General features: G+C 39.3%; 1 protein-coding gene across 3 annotated transcripts in view; it reads right to left on the bottom strand.

Annotated features, from left to right (window-relative positions):
- The window catches only part of PRKD3 (protein kinase D3), a 37,671-nt gene that overhangs the window by 11,212 nt on the left and 7,200 nt on the right, over window positions 1–19,259 (bottom strand). For all 3 annotated transcript variants that reach the window (XM_015857601.1, XM_015857602.2, XM_015857600.2), the window contains exons 3-11: window positions 14,285–14,423; window positions 12,423–12,554; window positions 11,570–11,727; window positions 10,199–10,388; window positions 7,761–7,838; window positions 6,320–6,503; window positions 4,498–4,621; window positions 2,559–2,636; window positions 641–917 (exon numbers count right to left, since the gene is read on the bottom strand). In XM_015857601.1, the coding sequence (XP_015713087.1) occupies window positions 641–917; window positions 2,559–2,636; window positions 4,498–4,621; window positions 6,320–6,503; window positions 7,761–7,838; window positions 10,199–10,388; window positions 11,570–11,727; window positions 12,423–12,554; window positions 14,285–14,423 (1,360 nt within the window). The remainder of the gene's footprint in view (window positions 1–640; window positions 918–2,558; window positions 2,637–4,497; window positions 4,622–6,319; window positions 6,504–7,760; window positions 7,839–10,198; window positions 10,389–11,569; window positions 11,728–12,422; window positions 12,555–14,284; window positions 14,424–19,259) is intronic.

A 19,259-nucleotide genomic window follows, 5' to 3' on the forward strand; every position in this document is an offset into this window, starting at 1 on the left:
GTGTCAGTACAGAATGTGCAGGACCGCAAAGGACGAGGAGATATCTGAAGAGAACAATATGTGCCCAGTGGAGTCTTGATAATGAATCCTACGCTAGAGAAAGAAGAGTAAAAAGGGCACAAAAGGAAGAAAATGTACTTTGTATTAGAACTCAGAGCTCAGCAAATATTCTTTCCATCACTACCAACATTTACATTTCATCACTAACTGCCCTCTTTCTCCTTAGCTACAGATCTTTTTTTTGTTGTTGTTGAAAAGCATCCCATTTTTTATATGAATATAAATAACCTGATGGAAAGAGATGTTTATAAAAGTTTATTAGAAATATCTCAACTACGGTCCCTTTTTACATCCAGCAACTACATGGATGTTCATATGATAAATGTTAATGCTCATATGATAAACGTTCCATAGTATGAATTTATGTGGGTAAACCGATTCTTTACTACTACTTGCGACTACAACAGATGAAGAGATTTGCTCATACACCCTCCATAAACTTGAGTGCCACTTCTTAGAATCTTGTGGAAGAATACAGACCCAATTTAGCAGAGGACAGACAAATAGACGTTTCTGGAATGGAATCTCTATCATTTACAGCTTCAGAATATGAGTAACAGTGCCTTGTCTGCCTGCTTACTGTGATCTTTTCCTTGTCCTGCAGCAGTGCAAACGCTAGCTTGAGGAGTGACTGGCATCAAGGCCTGACGAATGGCTTTCTCCCAGCCCTGAGCTACGTCAAGTCCAACTCCGGTGGCAGCAAGAACAGGACTGTGGTGACTGCTGCCATTGTTTTCGCCAACAAAGTACACCATCGTGTCAGTGATGATTTCAAAACAGTATGGATTGCTGCCCTGCACCATGTTTGAAAAATCTCGAGGCTGAGTCACCTGGAGAATTTCTGAAAGCGGAATCTCCTGAAGAAAAATATTAAACATTAAAAAAATGAAAATACATATAATACTTTAATACACAACTGTTCAGAACTTAAAATGTTTGCAGAGGAATCAAAGCAAATATATCAAAATATCAAAGCACCAAGCTTCGTCACTACTGACAAAATGTGGACAAATCGTTACCCACCCACAGCTCTCCAAATTCCTCTACAGATACCTAGGGAGCCCCACCACATTTCCCTCTATGTAACCACTAATCTCTACACAAACTGCGTTCATGTTCAGCATGAGACAGCCCATCATCCAGCATACATGTGATGCACAACTACAGAATGAACATTTCCCACAGCACCCATAGGTTGTACAGCTTAGCTAGAGAAGAACACGATAGGGAAAAAGAGCGACACATTAGGAAGAGGATGTGGTTGTATAAGCTAGCCAAAAAGTATTACTTCACATTTCTGAATCAACTCTAGAAAAGATTATTTTTTCTTCTGTGCAGATATAAACAATTTCTATCAATTTCTCTACCTTGTCAGTTTAAGAACATGCTACAAAGCAGTATTAGGGAACTGATCTGAAGGAAGGAAAAGCTGCAAATTCAAGCTAGTTGGAGGAGGACATTCCACGTATATGGAAGGGCTTACAGGTGCACATCACTTGCAAGATTAGTGAACAAGCAGGTGAACACTGGGCTGGCATTATGAGGTTAGCAGGCTGTAGCTGAATAAGTTGAAAAGCAAACAGATGTAGAGATAACTGTGAATGTTTCTAATAGCAAAGATAAACGATCCAAGATTGAAGCAGTAAAAAAAGGAGGGGCAAAGGGGCAAGTCAAAGGACTAAAAGCAGTGACAGGATGGAATAACAAGCAAGGAACATATTTTACCAGCTGTGTTTTGTATGCACAGGGCAATGTACAAGTATCAGGGAGGTCTGAGAAGAAGAAACTGCATTGGTCAAGATAGGGATGAAAAGGATCTGGGCAAGTGTAGGTGGGTATACAGAGAAAAGGCTTGATCTTAGAGATGTTATAAAGGAAGAAACTGCAAGATTTGGACCCCCACCTAAAGGTGAAAGACAAGAAAGGGAAAAATCTTGTTTATACATTTGAAGACATTTTGTGAATATTCTACCACTGAACACACTATTATATTTGCAGCATAATATACTTATTGCCAAGCTTCTTTCATATAATGCCAGGCTGCACAGTAAATTTTCCTCTTAAAACTTGCTCACAACTTTCAGTTGTACAGTTGGGAACAAGGAAATAAATAGCAACTTTCAGTTGCTACTTCCATAGAGCAAAAATCCTAGCCTGCATCTAGACTAGCAGCCAGTCACATTCTCTAGTAAAGGTTAAAAAAAAAAACAACAAAAAGCAATAATACATGAGCCAATTCAAGAGAGTAAGGACACATAAAGCATAAGGAAAGGCACTCTAAAGGAGATTAAAATGGGAGATGTGAGCAGCTTCTGAGTACAAGTCTTGGTCTTTTTCACTTAAAAGCTTTGCCTAAATGTTAGTTTGTCACAATTTTCACTTAAAAAGATGGGCAATTAACACAATATTTATTATGCTACTCGGAAGCAGTAATTTCAAGCACATAAAAACCCTTAAGTAAATCAAATGTGACACAACTATTATTCATAGTGAATTACCTTGTAATATTTTGTTCCAGATTCATTTTGAAATAGCGTGAGGCATTTGCTGTCCAGTCTCCAGTAATGTCTTTTTCTCTACAAAATACACAACACAAAAACATAAATTATTAGGAGTACTTATAGCATCCAATTACTTACATGGGAAATTGTTTAAATTAACAAAGATTATCAAATGATGTTACTCTATAGTTCCATCTTAGACTGGATACATGAAAAACACATTTTGGGAACACAGTTATTTGCTTGCCTTTTTTTTTTTTTAATTCAAGAATAAGCTCATAGAAGTATTTGCACAAACCAGAAGAAAACCATCCCTGACCTTACAGTGACAGTGGTGATAACAGTTATCATCGCCTACAGGAAACCACTACCTACACAAGTTTCACTCTGGGTGCACATGCTCACAACATCTGAATTATTTTCACTTGGCTACAAATGTGAGAGCCACAGTTTCTCCTTCTGCGCCCTCACACCAACACATCGTTGGTTTAAGAACTGAGCGAGCCTAACAAGTTCTCCATTCTTTTGTAAACAGAAAATTCTGGAGATTGTACACAATGATCTCTAGAAGTCTCTTCCAACCCCTCCAAGTCTGTGATGCTAGGTGGTTGAAGAGCACAGTGGCAAAAAAAGAAACAGGCAGATGATGAGGGTCAAGTAGACAATCTATCTTGGGGAAAAGAGGAAAAATTAAGCTAAAAATAAAACTTAAAAAAAAAAATCCATGGAAAAATGTACCGTTGTGCTGAAAGATAAAGTAGAGCCAAGCAGCAGGTCTGCCCTGAGCACTGCTTAGAACTACTCATCTTCTAGCTATTATCTGCCTTTAATTTTTTCACAGCAAGTAGATGATAATTGTGCCTGTTAAGGAGCCTAGACTGAAATCACACCTGTAATGTTAGATATTTACTTCGATTTGTGATAAGTATAATTAGTTAATACAAAACTGTACTTTAAAGACTGCTTGAAATTGTTTAGCTGACAAACACAGAAAGTGAAAATACAGGAGGTACCTTGAGCTAACTATGATTTCAACATAACTGAAATAAACTAAATTCCCAAATTTATAAACTAAAACTAAATTCCCGAAGTCCCTCTTCTGACAGACCCCTTCACAGAGACAAGGAACGCAAGAATATTTATGCTGCCATTCGCAGTCTCAATGCAACAAACTGGGCTGCATGAGCTCTGGGAACTTTTCAACTTCATACTTTCCTTTCATCTATCAAGAAAAGTCAATTCACTTTCTTGCATTAGGTAATTCTCAGGAATCCAGTTATTCTTATCTTTTCACAAGACAAATACAAAATAAAACCACATAAGGCAAGTTCCTTAGAAGGTTCAATAAACTGAGAGATCCTTACTAGAAGCAATGCAAACAAACAGTGTCAGCTTTGTGTAAAATGCTTGCAAACCCAAGCTAATACAACCAAGCCACAGATCTTTATTCTACTAACATGAAGATAAATAGTGGTTTTGGAAGGGGGAATAGTGCTCAACAGTGTTTACTACGAGATAGAACAAACTGCTAGAGGAATAACAGGCTTCCATATCTATGCACCAAACTTACTAAAATATCTCTATCATTGGAATTGTTTCACTAGTCGTCATTTCATAACAGAATTAATATTTTCAGGTAGGCGAAGAAAACCTCCAAACAGAAAGAAGGTAAGTCCAGTGTTTATCTTGGGAGAGCTGAAATCTTGAACGTGCTATTCATATGAGACTGATTAGAGATGCTACTTTTTCTAAATTAAAAAATGCTGTCGGATTGCCACCTGGAAGATTTTTCCACTGCATCACACTTCCTCTTAGCAAACAGTACTAAGTTATTCCAGATGATATTGTAAATCAGAATATCTAGATATGGGAAATAATATACAGTGGCTTAGAGAAATAATTTAAGTTAATGTAGGAAGAAACCAAAGTCACTGACCAGATTGTCTCTACTAGTATAGTGGACCATCCATCCTTCCTTCACCATCGTACTGCTCTTCCTCTTTGTATGCTTGATGGACTGCACAACCCTCATGAGAGGAATATTATTGCTTGTTGAGGGGCTAAAAAAGATTAAAAAGTTAATATTTAAGCTAAAATACAAGAGTACTACAATGATAATGGTACTGTACATCTAGCCCACAATTTTCAAGAACAGGCACTTACTCTTTTCATACAGCTTATTTCACAGATAGATAATAAGAAATTTGATCTCCCACTAGCTCTTTTAATGCCAGTACTGCAGTACTTGTATTACATCACAGAAAGGCAAAGGAAATGCACTGAAATGAGAAATCTACATAAATCATTTTTTCAAAACAATTTACTGCTTGAATCTTAGTCCAGCATAAAAGTAATTAACATCAGCATTGTTACTATTTTCTCTTGCCTAAGTCAACTTCATTATTTCATAATATTACACTAATACAGCACGCTTTCAATTTATGAAAACAAAAGAGTGTTAATTCAAATGATACCTGAAAATTCAAATCAATGTATTAACTTCCTTGCAGAGAAAGATTTGATCATCTAGCATTTTGACAGTCATTAGTTTAACATACAGCTTTCAGTCCTGTTCAATGTGGAGTGAGCCACCACATTACCTGCTTGATACAACACATCCTACACATGGTGCTAGCAGAAAAATTTGTAATCACATGAAATCATGAGAATTTCAAATCAAAACTTAAAGATGCTTCAGCACAATGCAGTCACTCTGCAGAAGTTGCTGACACAAGACATTGCACATGCCAGAAGAGAATTGCTTCAGATGCAATTAGAAATAAAAGAAAAAAAATCGACCTAGAAGTGGAACACAGAATGATGCTACTTCCAACTTAAGAAGTCCTTGAGCTATAAATCATTGGAAGTTACTCTTCCTGAACTATATGCTCCTCCTGTTCTCATACTCTTCCTTACATATTTGCCATGAGACACTGGGCTAAAATTACCTTTGTTTGACCTATTACAATTGCTCTTCTATTTTTAAGAATAATACTAAGAAAATCAGGATGACGCTATTCAGAATAAGAATTTCCCCAGGGACATGGTGGAGGCTTTCAAGATGCAATTGAAGATAATCACATCTAGGTTCCCTTTTCCTACAAACACTGGATCCTTTGGGGTCCCTTCCAACCTGGTCTGCTCTATGATTCTATGATAATACAAAAATTAAAAAGGCTAAATTTGATTAAAGGAACTATCACTGGAAGTGTTCAAAGCCAGGTTGGGCAGGGCTTGAGCAACCTGATACTGTGAAAGATGTCTCCCCAACAGAGCAAAGGGCGGGGACTAGATGATGTTTACACATCTCTTCCAACTCTAGCCATTTTGTGCTTCTATGGAGCATATATTCTGATGAAAGAGATATCCCATCAGTTAAATGTGAGAATCACATCCTAGTTAAAGCAATCAGCTGCCTAGAATAAACTAAAATATAAGTATTAGAGTGTCTCTAGAGTAATTATTTATAGATCAGCACTTGTACACTAGGAATTAAATTAGGCTGAAGTCACAAAAATCTTTCTCACATCTTTGCCTTAAGCCATACGTTTAACCATGGTTTGATAATTTCATTTTATTTATTTGATAACATTCATAAGCACAGCACCTTCCCAATTAGAATGTAACACATGATTTTAATTTACTTACTTTACCACACAATTTAAAGCTGGGCAACTCAGAAACGCTTTAATTGAAAATTTCCTTTAGAATATTGTGGAAGGTACATCCAGAGCACAAAAATTCACATTATGACTTACCTGATGGTTTTGACAGCTTCTTCATCCTTGTCTGTATCAAGGTCAGATGGATCCATAAAGAAGATTTTATCCTCTGGAGTTGAAGACTCCTCAGTATCATCCAGACCCCGACTACAATCACTATTCATTTCACTGCTATCAACCTCCATTGGCAGGTCCAAATCCTGGCCTGGGCTAGCAGGTTCTGGGAGCAACACAGGATGCAGATATTACTTTAGAGAACAATTAAAAAAGGCAAAACATTGTTTCCTAGTTCACATTTATGCAAGTAAACATCACGGTGCAACCAGAACATAAAAAAAATCATCAAGACATTGCTAAATGATTCAGAGTGTGCTAATCAACATTATCAGTATGTTTTTGTTAAATACCAAAGGAGACACAACCAAAACAACACTTGTACACTGGTACTGAAAGACTCATAGTGAAAATCTCAAGGTCTAAATTTGCATTTCACTAAGCAGTTCTGCTCCACAAGTGATCAGTACATCAATATTACTCCTTCTGAAATAAAAATGTAAAGGAAAAAAGCTATTTCCTGGTTTGCTGGCCTCTCTCCAGTATGTCCACATCCCTCTTTTGCTGGTGAGCCCATATGGAGACACTACTTCAGGTATGGCGTCAATAGGGCCAAGAGGGAACATTATCTCCTTTTCACCTTCAAAGCACCACTGAAATGATCATAAAATCACAAAATCACAAGGTTGGAAAGGACCTAGAAGATCATCTAGTCCAACCGTCCTCCCATTACTGTAGCTACAGCAAACCACTAAACTATATCTCATAGCTCCTGATAATGACAAAGAGACTGGAGCATCTCTCCTGTGAGGAAAGCCTGAGAGAACTAGGACTGTTCAACCAGGAGAAGAGAAGCCTGAGGAGGATCTCATCAATGGATAGGAATCAACACAGAGCCAGCCTCTTTTCAGTGGTAACCAGTGACATGACTAGAAACAATGGGCACAAAACAGAACACATGAGGCTCTGCCTGAATATCATGGAACACTTTTTAACGGTGAGGGTGTCTGAGCACTGGCACAGGCTGCCCCAGAGAGGTTTGGCAGTCTCCAACCCTGGAGATACTCAAAAGGATATCTGAACTCTATCTTAGGCAGCCTGTTCCAGGTATCCCTGCTCAAGCAATCCCAGCAATCTCAGCCTTTCTTCACAGAGATGCTCCAATACCCTCATCAACTTCACAGTCCTTAGCTAGACTCTCTCCTGAATGCTCATGCCTCTCCTGTACCACACTACACTTGCCTATGCTAATGAATGCTAATGAATTAAAACTGAAGTCACCAAAATCTCAGTGAAATCTTAATTCTCAGCAGTCTCAAGTGAAGAAACTGGAAAGGTAAAATAAAAACATGTAAAATAGTCAAAGAATCTTTTTAAGCCTCCAAAGACTTGACAGTATTTGAAAGCATGTTTCTCATCTTACCTCCATTGAAAACCACTTCTCCAAGACAATCTTTAGGTACTTTAGATGCACAGCGTTTGTGACAATTGAATCTGCAATCTAAAACAAAAACAAACAAGACCATGATACCAGAATTTTACTCCTACTCAAGTAGACATGTTTAATCACAACTTCCATCACAGGCTTCAGACCAGATGCGTACATTTGCACATAACAGAAGACAGTACTGATGAGATCACCTCCAGAAGGAAATGGACAATCTTGTCCCAATATCTTATGATGATCTGCCAAACCAGTTTACTATGTCAGCACTTTCCCTTACAGGACAAAAGTTTTCTAATCTCTAGCTTTCTTTCTAGTTATTTTTTCCATTATGATGTAATTTTTTCCCGTCCTCTAATCTGATCCACACCCTTTTTTTCCATTGCTACTTGTTTTAAATGTGTCATCTCTATCATTTTTCCCCAGCTGCTGCCTAAGATTTGCAGCCACCACTGCACTAGGATCACAATCCTAAATCACGGAGCAATAACACTTTGCAGTAAATCTCAAAGTTCAGCTCCCCCTTTCATTCAGATCATAGATTTAGCCAGACAACAGTGAAGCTCCATTTTCGCCTGCCCTAATTTCCTTGGACATCAAGCTGATAGAGTAAGATACATAAAACCCAATGTGGAGATAGAACATTAACTTGGATGTGTGCCATTTCTGCATTTGAGTAGGCAGTATCTGATACTCAACAGTCCAGCACATATTAATAGCATTACAGGAATTTCCTTTTTTAGCAGCATCACCATAATTTCCAACCACATATCTGCATCACAAAGTTTAAACTCCCTACTGTCCTCACTTTTTGAAGCTGACAATTTAGTCCCTTTCTGCTATCACAGAATCATGGAACAGTTTAGGTTAGAAGGAACTTTAAAGACTGTACAGTTCTACCACCGCACCCAACACAAGCAGAGACATCTCTCACTAGATCAGCCTGCTCAAAGTTCCATCCAACCTGGTCTTGAGGACTCCCTGGGATGTGGCATCTGTTATAAATCACAGTAATCAAATTACAAAATACGGGATCTGTATCTGACTTGCTAATCAGAAGCTCTGTGCTTTCCTCTTATACACAAAGAAATTATTGTCTAACCCACTTTAAGTAGCTGAGCAGCCAAACCCCGAGGCCAGCTACAATCTTGTTTAATTTCCAAGTGCCTAAGAGGAAGCATTCAAGAAAACCACCTAACCGTTCTTTCTATAAGCACTGTTTTCAATCTGTATTATAGAATATGGTTACTTCACTAGCCTGAAGGGGGCTGGAACAAACAAGATGGTTCAGATCCTACCAGGGAACTATTAAAAAGACTAATTCGTTTGGATGGACTCATTCATAACGCCCATAAAAACACAATCTCAAACAATTCCCAGGTCTAGTTCATAAATTAGAGCATTCCACGACGTTGTTCCCAAGAAGTAGTTTGCATACAGCCACTCAGGGCTGAGAGGCTAAAAAAATGTGTGTGAGAGTACTGGCCATTTTATCCTAGTTGATTTCATTTATTAACATAGTTATAGCATTAGTCCCAAAGATCAACTCAGAGTTCAAAATCAAGCCTGGAGGAAATAAGAACTCCAAGGCTCTGAGATACTCAGGAACATGAAACTTCTGAAAGACCCCAACCTTTGGGAATGTGAGCAAAAAAAGCCAGTGGGAAACAGTAAAAAAAAAACATAAAAAAGCAGTATGAAAATGTGTTGATTGTTTGATATCAATTGCTGATACACATATAGCACCACACTGCTTAAATAAACCTCTCTTAATATACCTATTTCTCTTCTACTGTGTGCTCTAAGTGACCTCTTCCAACGTGTTATCTTTGGCATTCACATTTGACAAACTTGTGTGAGAGAAATGAAAAATCCTTACCATATTAACTTTTAGGATTCTCCACTACAGTTTTCTTCCCTGCAACAAAGCTAATAGATCTGTACGATCCAGTAATGAAGAGCCAGAAGAAAAACACAATGTCATAGTTATGTCCTGGGATAGGCAGGAAGGAATCTGAGAGCTTATGCCACGCAGGTGAACATATGTTGAATAAAAACCAACTGATGGAGCCTAATCTAGTTCAGGAAAGGTACACATCTTCGTATTTTTTTTCCAAAAGATAATAGTCACTATACTGTATTAAAATAATGTAACAAAAAATAATGAAGTCTTTAGTGATGAGTGTAGAAGACAGACATTTAACAAAGGGGAGGATTTCCTGCTTTTATTAATAGCTTAGAATTATCATTGAATTATGGTGCTCCCACTCCACATGTGATTAGATCTCGGTTTTCATAAAAATATATAATATTACCACACTGAAAAGAGGGGTGCCACAATCCTTTCCCAAGAGTGCATTTTAATCAAATATTATACTGCTCTAATTCATACCTGTAGCAAAAAAATAAGCACGTACCTTTACATTGCATTCCTTGTCGAAAAAGGCCCTTGAGCAGCCGTTTGCAATACTGACATATGGTGGGACGAGTATAAGAATGAACAGCAAAGGTGTGGGGAACCTTCACTCTGCAAAGCACCATCTTCTCCATCCAGATAGGACGGCCACTCCAGGAGGGAATCCTTTTACTAGGTTCTGGGCAGCAACGCTAGAATAAAGAAGGTATACACATAGGACTTGCATCAAGAGATTTCAGTCCTAGTACTGACCCCTGAGAAACACCACTTGTCACTGATCTCCAACCAGACATTCAGCCATTGATCACCACTCTCTGGGTACAGTCTTACAATGAGTATCTCATCCACTGATCAGTCCACTCATCAAATCCATATCTTTCCAATTTGGAGAGAAGGATGTTATGTGGGACTGTGTCAAAGACCTTACTGAAGTCCAGATAGATGGCATCAGTAGCTCTCCCCTTGCCCACTGATGCAGTCACACCATTATAAAAAGCAACAAGGTTGGTTAGACAGGGCCTGCCCTTGGAAACCAAGCATCCCTATCACCTTCCACTCTTCACATGCCTTAGCAAAGCTTCCAGGAGAATCTGCTCCATGACCTTCCCCAGCACTGAGAAGGGAGCTAATAGGTTAGTAGTTCCCTGGGTCATCTTTTTTTACTCTTCTTTAAAATGGGTGCTATACTGCTTTTTCACCAGTCACCAAGGACTTCACCTGATCACCATGACGCAATTTAGGTAAGTGGGAAAGACTCCTTTTACCCTTTAGTGAAAGTGGCAATGAAACAAGTGCATCTAATAACAGTCTGCCCAATCTCATGAGCATATCCAATTAACTCTCAGCAATTGTAATTCCCATCATAACAAATAACAATTATGGGTGACGGTTTTACTGTATACTCTTAATCCCCTTTACTCTCCTTGGTTTCTTAAGACTTTTTTCTGCAGGAAGTTTAACAGCATACCAGGAACATTCTCGCTTCTCCCCAGATAAAAGCTTACAATTTGTTCTGATTTCGCCAAACAACTACTCTATACTGATACAGTAATTGCAGAATAAATGTGTATTACAAAGGCAGCAATGTATTTTATCATTCCCAAATTCAAGGTTCTCATAGCTCACATAACCAGTAGTGACAGAATAAAAACAAAGTAACACATAGCTTATCATTTCCTTCCATTTCTCACAATAGTTATCTGTAAATGTCTCAGTCTAGGTCTCAACAGAGATTTAAAAATGAACTAAAACCAATCACAGTGGTTAAGTTCAGCTCTCCCATACTCTCTTTTAACCACATATAACACCAGCTACTTCCCCAGAGATTAAAAGTTTTAAAACCAGGAATTGTTTCCCCTTTCACATTACATACCTCTTCAGAAGCAGAGGATGTGTGTTCAGCTTGTGCTGGTCTTGGAACTGAAAGCCCTGCTCCTGGTAAAGACACATTGGACAGACGCCTTTTTCTCACTCCACTACAGTTATTTGGAATCTTGAAGGCACACCGCTTATGGTAGTTTAATCCACAACCTGAAATAAATGATTTTTCAGACAAAATAAATAAATAAATAAATAACAAAAATAGTATCTGTATTCTGATGAAGTAGTTGAAAAATGGGATCCAAACAAATGGTAAAGAAACAGTCTGTTCTGTTAAACTCCCTTATTTTAGTGTTCTTGATGTGATTCACAGAAACAGCTTTTTTTTATTATTATTTTTTTGCACTGCTGGCTTTATTTATTGATTTCCAGTAAGTGCATCTCTAGAAACAAGGTATAAGACTGAAGCAGATGATCTCCCTTCTCTCTTCTCCTCTCACCAGGAAGCTTTCATCGCTACTTTGCTCTGGAGAACAGGAGCCAAGGAGCAGGGTTGGTACCTGTCAGCAGGCTACAGAATGTTCTGCAGCCAGCTGGATGAAAGCCATAAGCAATGGGATTTCCCTTCAGGAGTCTCTCCAAAGAATGTGTTCCTTGTGCAAGGAACGCATTTGTCAGCTAGATATTTATTCAAAGTGAGAAACAAGTACAGTTATTAAACTGTTTGCCCAAGGTCACACACAATTTGCATTAAAGTCAGGATCAGAATTCAGGCTTCCAGATGCGGACTTCCAACACTACTAAATACTATGCATTTCCATACTGAACAAGATGCATTTTCCTCTTCCATATCTGATACAAATACCCACAACAAAAGTACGACAACAAAAAAATCCCAGACTTGCCTTCACATTTCAGTCCTTGTCGTACCAAACCCCACAGCATCTCTCCGCAGTAGTCACAAAAAGTAGGAGCCTTGTAGGAATGCACATAAAGTGCATGAGGACGAATCTGGAAATCTTCAACTGTAGCCAAAGCTTTTAAAAAATGGCAGAAAGTTATGGTTCTTGTCATACAATCAACAATACATCATTTCCACATACTCTTCTTATAAAATGGCAGATTCAAAGAACACTAATGAGCTGTTTACATATTGGTATTATGCTGTGTAATATTTAAATACACATGTTGTGTGGAAAACTATTTTCAGAAAGCTTGTTTATTAAGGAAAAAATTCCATCAGAGTTTGTAGGCTGACAGCCAAAACTAATCAACAGTCTGAGCTGGGATAAAATACACAATTTTCAGGGTTGGTTGGGGTTGTTTTTCCATTTCATGTTGAAAGGGAAACTTCCCTCACTAAGTTAAGAAGGAATAAATATATATATATTTTAATAAAGCTTGTATATATGTATATATGTATAAGCTTTATTAAAACCTGCTTAGAGGTAAATAACTGTTAAAAACTTCATTTTCAATCTGTTCAGTAATTTACAAAATTTTCAATCCAAGGACAGGTTGGACTTTTATCTTCTACAGGGCTTTCACAGTAAAAAGTTCTTAGATTGAACTTGTCCAAACAGAACTACAGATAGAGTTTCAATGGAACACTGGACACTCCACTTAGACCCCCTTCTGTTTCTTAAACCAGCACTAATATATTTAAAATGAGTTTTTGTCCTCTTTCTCTGGAATGTAAAAAAAATGAATTTATGGCAACATTATGTTTCCCTAATGGCTATTATTCTTTGATTACAATATATAATAACACTTAATACTCAGATTCCCATGTCTCAGTTTTAAAAATCCTATTGAAAGAGATTTGTCTTCAAAATTCCTCAGTTTCTCGTGGTCTGTCTCTATTTATAAGGAAACTGTCAGAGATTGTCACGAAGAGACGCAGAAAAGTTTCCCCAATGTGCCATTAACCAGAAGCAATGAAAAGCTCAAACCAAGATGATCAATCACTGAATATCCCAAACTTGCCTAGAACAGTGGGTCCTAAATTGCAGCCAAGAAACTCAGCCTTATGACTCTGAAAATCATACTTTATCGACCCAAGTAATAAATCTAATCCCAAGACAGACAAGACTTCTGTCTTTCTAGAATGCAGCCTCAATCTGGCACTCACTCCTCAAAGCCCTGAAGAACTGCTTAAGAACAGCCTCTATTTGCAATTCAACTAGCAAGTAGCAGCTGACTTCTTAGTTGACTTCAACAGAGTACTTCTGAAACACATACAATCCAGGTTAGTCAGGGTATGTTTTGATGTTATTGAAGAGTACCACACGTCAACACCACCACTACTACAGACTTCATTATTTCAAAGAAACCCTTTTCAAACACTGCAATAACTCTTAAGACTGTGTTCTTACGGCTATCATTCAGCAACTGCATTTATATGAAGCTTTTAGCAATACAAACCATCAATGCAAAAGCTGTAGACTGAAAAAACTGTCAGATCTAAGCAAAAGAAAACCAAGCAATGCTGCTGGAAAAGCAAATCCTGAATACTACCTGCATTTCACCTTCAGTAATTAATGAACTCGAAGATTAAAACATGACAATGAAACAACAAAAAAAACTTTGTACTGATGCATCAGTTCCACTCAGATTTTCTTGGAAAACTCTACCCCAGAAACACTGACCCCGTGTGAAACTGCTTAATCAAAAGTTCAAGGCAAGCATGATACTAATAACCCATAAGGGCCCATGTTCTTTTAAGGAATTGAATAAAGTGCTGCTTCACTGTTAGAATGATACCTACCAGAGAGAACCACCTCCACAAGATCACCCTCATGTATCTCGTCTGCTGATGTAATCCGTTGCAAAATATTATCAGAGTTCAGGTCATGCCGGAAGAGGAGAATTTTGTCATACATGCCAAAGAAACCACACTCTGGGAACTGTAACAGAAAGTAAACTCCAAATTAACACATGGTTTTTGCTAATCCTATTCACAAACTGAACTTTTTTTTTTTCTTTTTTGATAATAGCTACAGAACTTCGGTGTTTTAAGTGTCCTATAGGGGGGAGGGAAAAAAAACCCAAAAAACAAAACAAAAAAAACCTGATCTTCTTGACTTGTTTTTTGAGGAAATGGAGCGTTTGGGGTTTTTCTTTGGGTTTTTAATCTCTGACATGCGTAATCAGTCTGGCCAACCTGAAAACCAACGCAGATCTTTAACTCCGCTTATCACCATCTGCAAGCCTCACTTTGCAGACACTCAGAGCAGCCAAGCAGTCTGCTCCAGACACCCCAGGAGCGCCTGACACATTTTCTTAGAGAGGCAAGCAAAAAAGGCTCCACGCTGCCATTCCACAACAGTTTAGATCTGCAGACGAAGGAACTCAATTCATCCCAGTGACAAAGGGTAATACTCCAAATTCATACAGGAAACAGATACGGATGGTCCCACTCTGGAGGTGTTCAAGGCCAGGCTGGATGAGGCTCTGAGCAACCTGGTCTAGCAGGAGATGTCCTTACCTACAGCAGGAGGGTTAAAACGAGACAACCTTAAAGGTCTCTTCCAACCCCAACCATTCTATGACTCTATACAGTACACAGCACACTCCATTTTCATGACATTTCACTGAAAACAGTCTTCTTATTTTGTATTTGCTCCACTGTCTAAAATATTGGTGAATGTTATTAACTTATTAAAAGAAACAGCTTAAAAGTTAATAGACAGTTCACAGAGAAAAAGGTCAGGAGTAGACCCTGGAGAGCAACAAGTATCAATCAATCAGCTTCTTTGGCCCTTTTATTTAATGCAGAACTCAATCAAGCTCAAGGCATGAATAAACACATGCAAGTGCTTGACAGATGACAGGAAGCATGAAAAAAAAGCATAGAATAGCATGCAACAGACTTTCGGTTGATTAGGTAGCAAACAGACTACAGTTTGGTAATTTAGAACCTGCATAGCCAGTAACAGGTTCTAAACTGCATGAAGCCTGTGGTATATCAATTGTCCTTAGCTAAAGTAGCCAAAGACTTGTTTCTACCAAATCAAACACATAATGAAGGTATCCGTCCTGCCCATTGTTTTCACACTCCCTTCCCACTCAGAGAGAAAATAATTTCCTCTTTCCGGCAGCAGTTTCATCCAAAATATTAAAGTGGCCCTCTCTGTTTTGGTGTGCGCGTCCTGTACGTTTACAGACATTCACAATAGGCTTCTGTGGGATGCAGAGTCCTTGAGGGGCTATTTTACGTTCCTTACAAGCAGGTAAAGGGGTTGCTTGCTGTCCAACTACAGCCTGACCGTGATGGTCCCTTTTACCAAATCACAGCAGATTTTCCTCCAGTCCCACTAACAGAAATATGCATTTGTAAATCTGGCCCTTCTGTAAAGCTACAAAGCCTTCTGTGCTCAACTACTAAGGAAATATGTTATATTTACAGGATTTGAATATATGCTATGAGGTATTACAGCTTGATCTCATGCATACTGTTTAGCCATGTATCACATTAATATTAGCATCAATAACAGAAAGTTACCACATCCATGCTGCATTCAATTTTATTCCTCAATACGGCTTCTAACTATAGCATACCAACTGCATCACGTTGCTGACTAACAACTCCAACAAGAGGGAGAGAAAGCACAAAAAGAAGCCATCTGCCTGCAGATCAATGTGATATTTCTTATTGACACTGGTAGTTAACTTCAACTGCCAGGAGACAGAGGTGGTCTGAACTATTGCCTCTTTGTTCTCAGTTCACAAACTCACCTACAAACCACACACTTTATGGATCATCTATGATATTTCACAGATTTAAGACTCTTCCTTCTGATAGAGATACATCTCTTTTTCTCATTCCTCAAGTCAATAAATCAATCATGCAGCTGACCGAGCATCCCTACACGCTGGGTGTAGGGTATTCCACTCCATTATCTAGACATAGCAATCACATACAAAAAAGCATGTCTTGCATAAGCTACAGATGGATACTCAAATCCTCTTTGTGACAGCAAGCGTAATCATTAAAAACACAATTACTCTTACATTCCTTAGAAAGTACCATCACCATTAACTCCAAATTTTGTAAGCAACACTGTAACACCTGTAAATAAGGTCTGGGTTTCATGTAAATTGCACACTTAGACTCAAATTATTTCTGTGGAATAAAAGCATTGTAAAAGAAAAAGCAAAATCATCCATTAAAGACTGCTAGAACAGTTGGCAACTACATCCTCAACAGCCCCACATTAACTAAATTGACCTTTTAAGCTGTTGGGAGCGCAGATGATGCTGTGGTTACATGTTTTACTGCCCTCATCTCTCAAAAAAGAATACACCTACACATGGATGAAATGACTTGTCTGTTTTCACAACCATAATAGTGAACCCCATAGAAGATAATAGCTCGATTTACAAACACCATCCTGATATACAGCAGAATTACAATCCCGAGCTGAACAAGACGAATAGAGTTCTGCGCTAAGAGGTATTGCAAGATGTCTGCATACAACTTCTGCAGATGCATGATAGACTTCATTCATAACACGTTTCTATACATTTTGTACAGCCAAATTGCTGGAATACCTGTGTATCCATACTGCCAGCAAGTAGAAAAAACAGAGTGAGTGAAACCAAGCTTCAACAACTAGAGTGGGTCTGCAGCCTCAGCAGCTTATGTATTCAGGTGCCAGCAACTGGGGAAACTGGGATCCAGAAGCCACTGCTGGACAGTGAGCCCAGCATGTTTACACGCATACGATGCCACTACCAGAGCTACACTCTGAACTGCCAGGAGCAGGATGAGGCTGTTAGCACTGCTTGTGCACACACGAGTGCTCAGTGCAGGATCACAGCTGTGTGCGTGGCACCCCTGTGCCTGTGCCCACCAGGAGCATGCAGCCTCACTGCTGCCTGAGCCTACAACTGTCTGCAGGCTGCCGGACTCAGCCCTCCCTAACCACACCTTTCACATCTGATAAACAAGTCCTGCTCTTCCCTTGCATTCCCCTGTTAGAAAAGAACAGATCCTACTGCACAGAGCCCCTGAGCATTCCCTTCCTTACGCCTGAGCTCAGACCACACTTGTCAGACCGCACACAGGCCCGAGCGCCCCGAACTGGCTGCCCTCTGCACAGCCGGCCCTGAGCAGCACAGGTGGCCACCACAGCCCACATCTAACACGCCTGGCTATAAGCTCTGGGGCTCCTGGCAGGCCTGAAGCACCCTGCTCTGCTCCGCTCCCCAGCACCACCAGGAATACAGCATTCCTCGCTGGCACCTAAGCCAGGATGTGTGTGGACTGCTGGCCAAGAATAACCTCACTGATTAACACAGGGATTTTTTCGTTGAGGTGTTTTCTCCCCCCCCAAGTAATCTCTCTTAACAGAATGTTTATACAAACTTGAACTACACTCAAGTTGCACACTACCAAATTTTGCTCTCCTGTAGCACAGCACAGCACAGTTTTATAGCTGTCCTTATGCTGAATTACATGAAGCTGTTAAGGAAGAACACTATGGAGCTCCTTTGATGCGTTAAGAGCTCGTAATGTAAACTTGAAGACAAAACTCAAAGCAGAATCGTTTTAAAGCCTGTTTTATTTTACAGGATTATGTAGTTATTACTTTCCTGCCTAAAAGCCCAAACCATCTGCACAGTCACTCAGAAGACAAACTGCTAATCCCAGTATCACTGTGTTTCCTAAAAGCAAAAGGGAGGCTGTTCCCAGTGCTAGCAGTTCCAAAAGAGCATCTAACTACAGGAAATCGCTTGCGGGAAGTCTACGTATGCGACTGACTGTGCCAAGTTCATCTCTGGTACACCGATATTAACACGCATGAAGAATATATGTGCTCCTTTGTACCGGGGATGAACGAGCACTGTTATCACCAGTGCATTAGTAGGGTTATGCTGGGAAAAATGACTGGCACCACAGGAATACTTGAAGTAAGTGTTACAACATGTCTGGTTTTCAATTGATAGCGCATTACACTGTTCCTTTTCCCCAGAAGAATGCAACATACAACCGCCAGTATTGCTGGAGCAAAACACAACTGGGTTTCTTTCTATCTTGGCAGCAACTGAAAAATCCTCCTAGTTCAAGTTCCAGGACTTGCTTTACGAAGTTCTGGACCAGTTGCCAAAAATTCACACTGGGGAAAAGCGTAGGCGGATATTGTTTCAAGATCCAGTATCTCATGACCCATCATAACTCAAAACAAATGCTTCAAATCACTGGAAGTTAATCCCCAAGTCTAATGGTGCAAAACACCCATTACCTTGGAAAGTCTCTTGGTTCACTGAAATCATTCCCATCCATTCTCCCGCATGCTTTTGCAGCTATCCACTCCCACTCTCTAAAATCGTGTGCCAAATCACATTATCACACAGAGAACGAGGCTTCAGGCATGGTGCATGAGATACTTCCCCCTCCGGATGCCTCAGTACAGACATACTTGGACTACTGCTTGGCTACGTTTTCCAGCACAGAAACCTATTAACACACTGCAGATGCTCTACTGCCCCGCATATATTTCTTCTCTCTACCCACTGACCCCACATTTTATTGAAGGCCTGTTTGCTTCTTGTGCCCCGGCTCTCTTACTCTGCTGCCTTATTTAGCTCATGCAAGAAAGCAGATGGCAAGTCAAGAAGGCAGACTAACAGGGAAAAAACATTCAAATGCAGCTCATGAGTACAAAGCATGGTTTGGATTAATTTTAGAGCCATTCAAAAATAAGCACTGTGAACCATTACAACATTAATTTGGTGGT

This window comes from Coturnix japonica, chromosome 3 (genome assembly GCF_001577835.2).
Source record: "Coturnix japonica isolate 7356 chromosome 3, Coturnix japonica 2.1, whole genome shotgun sequence".
In the NCBI taxonomy this organism is placed as follows: domain Eukaryota; kingdom Metazoa; phylum Chordata; class Aves; order Galliformes; family Phasianidae; genus Coturnix; species Coturnix japonica.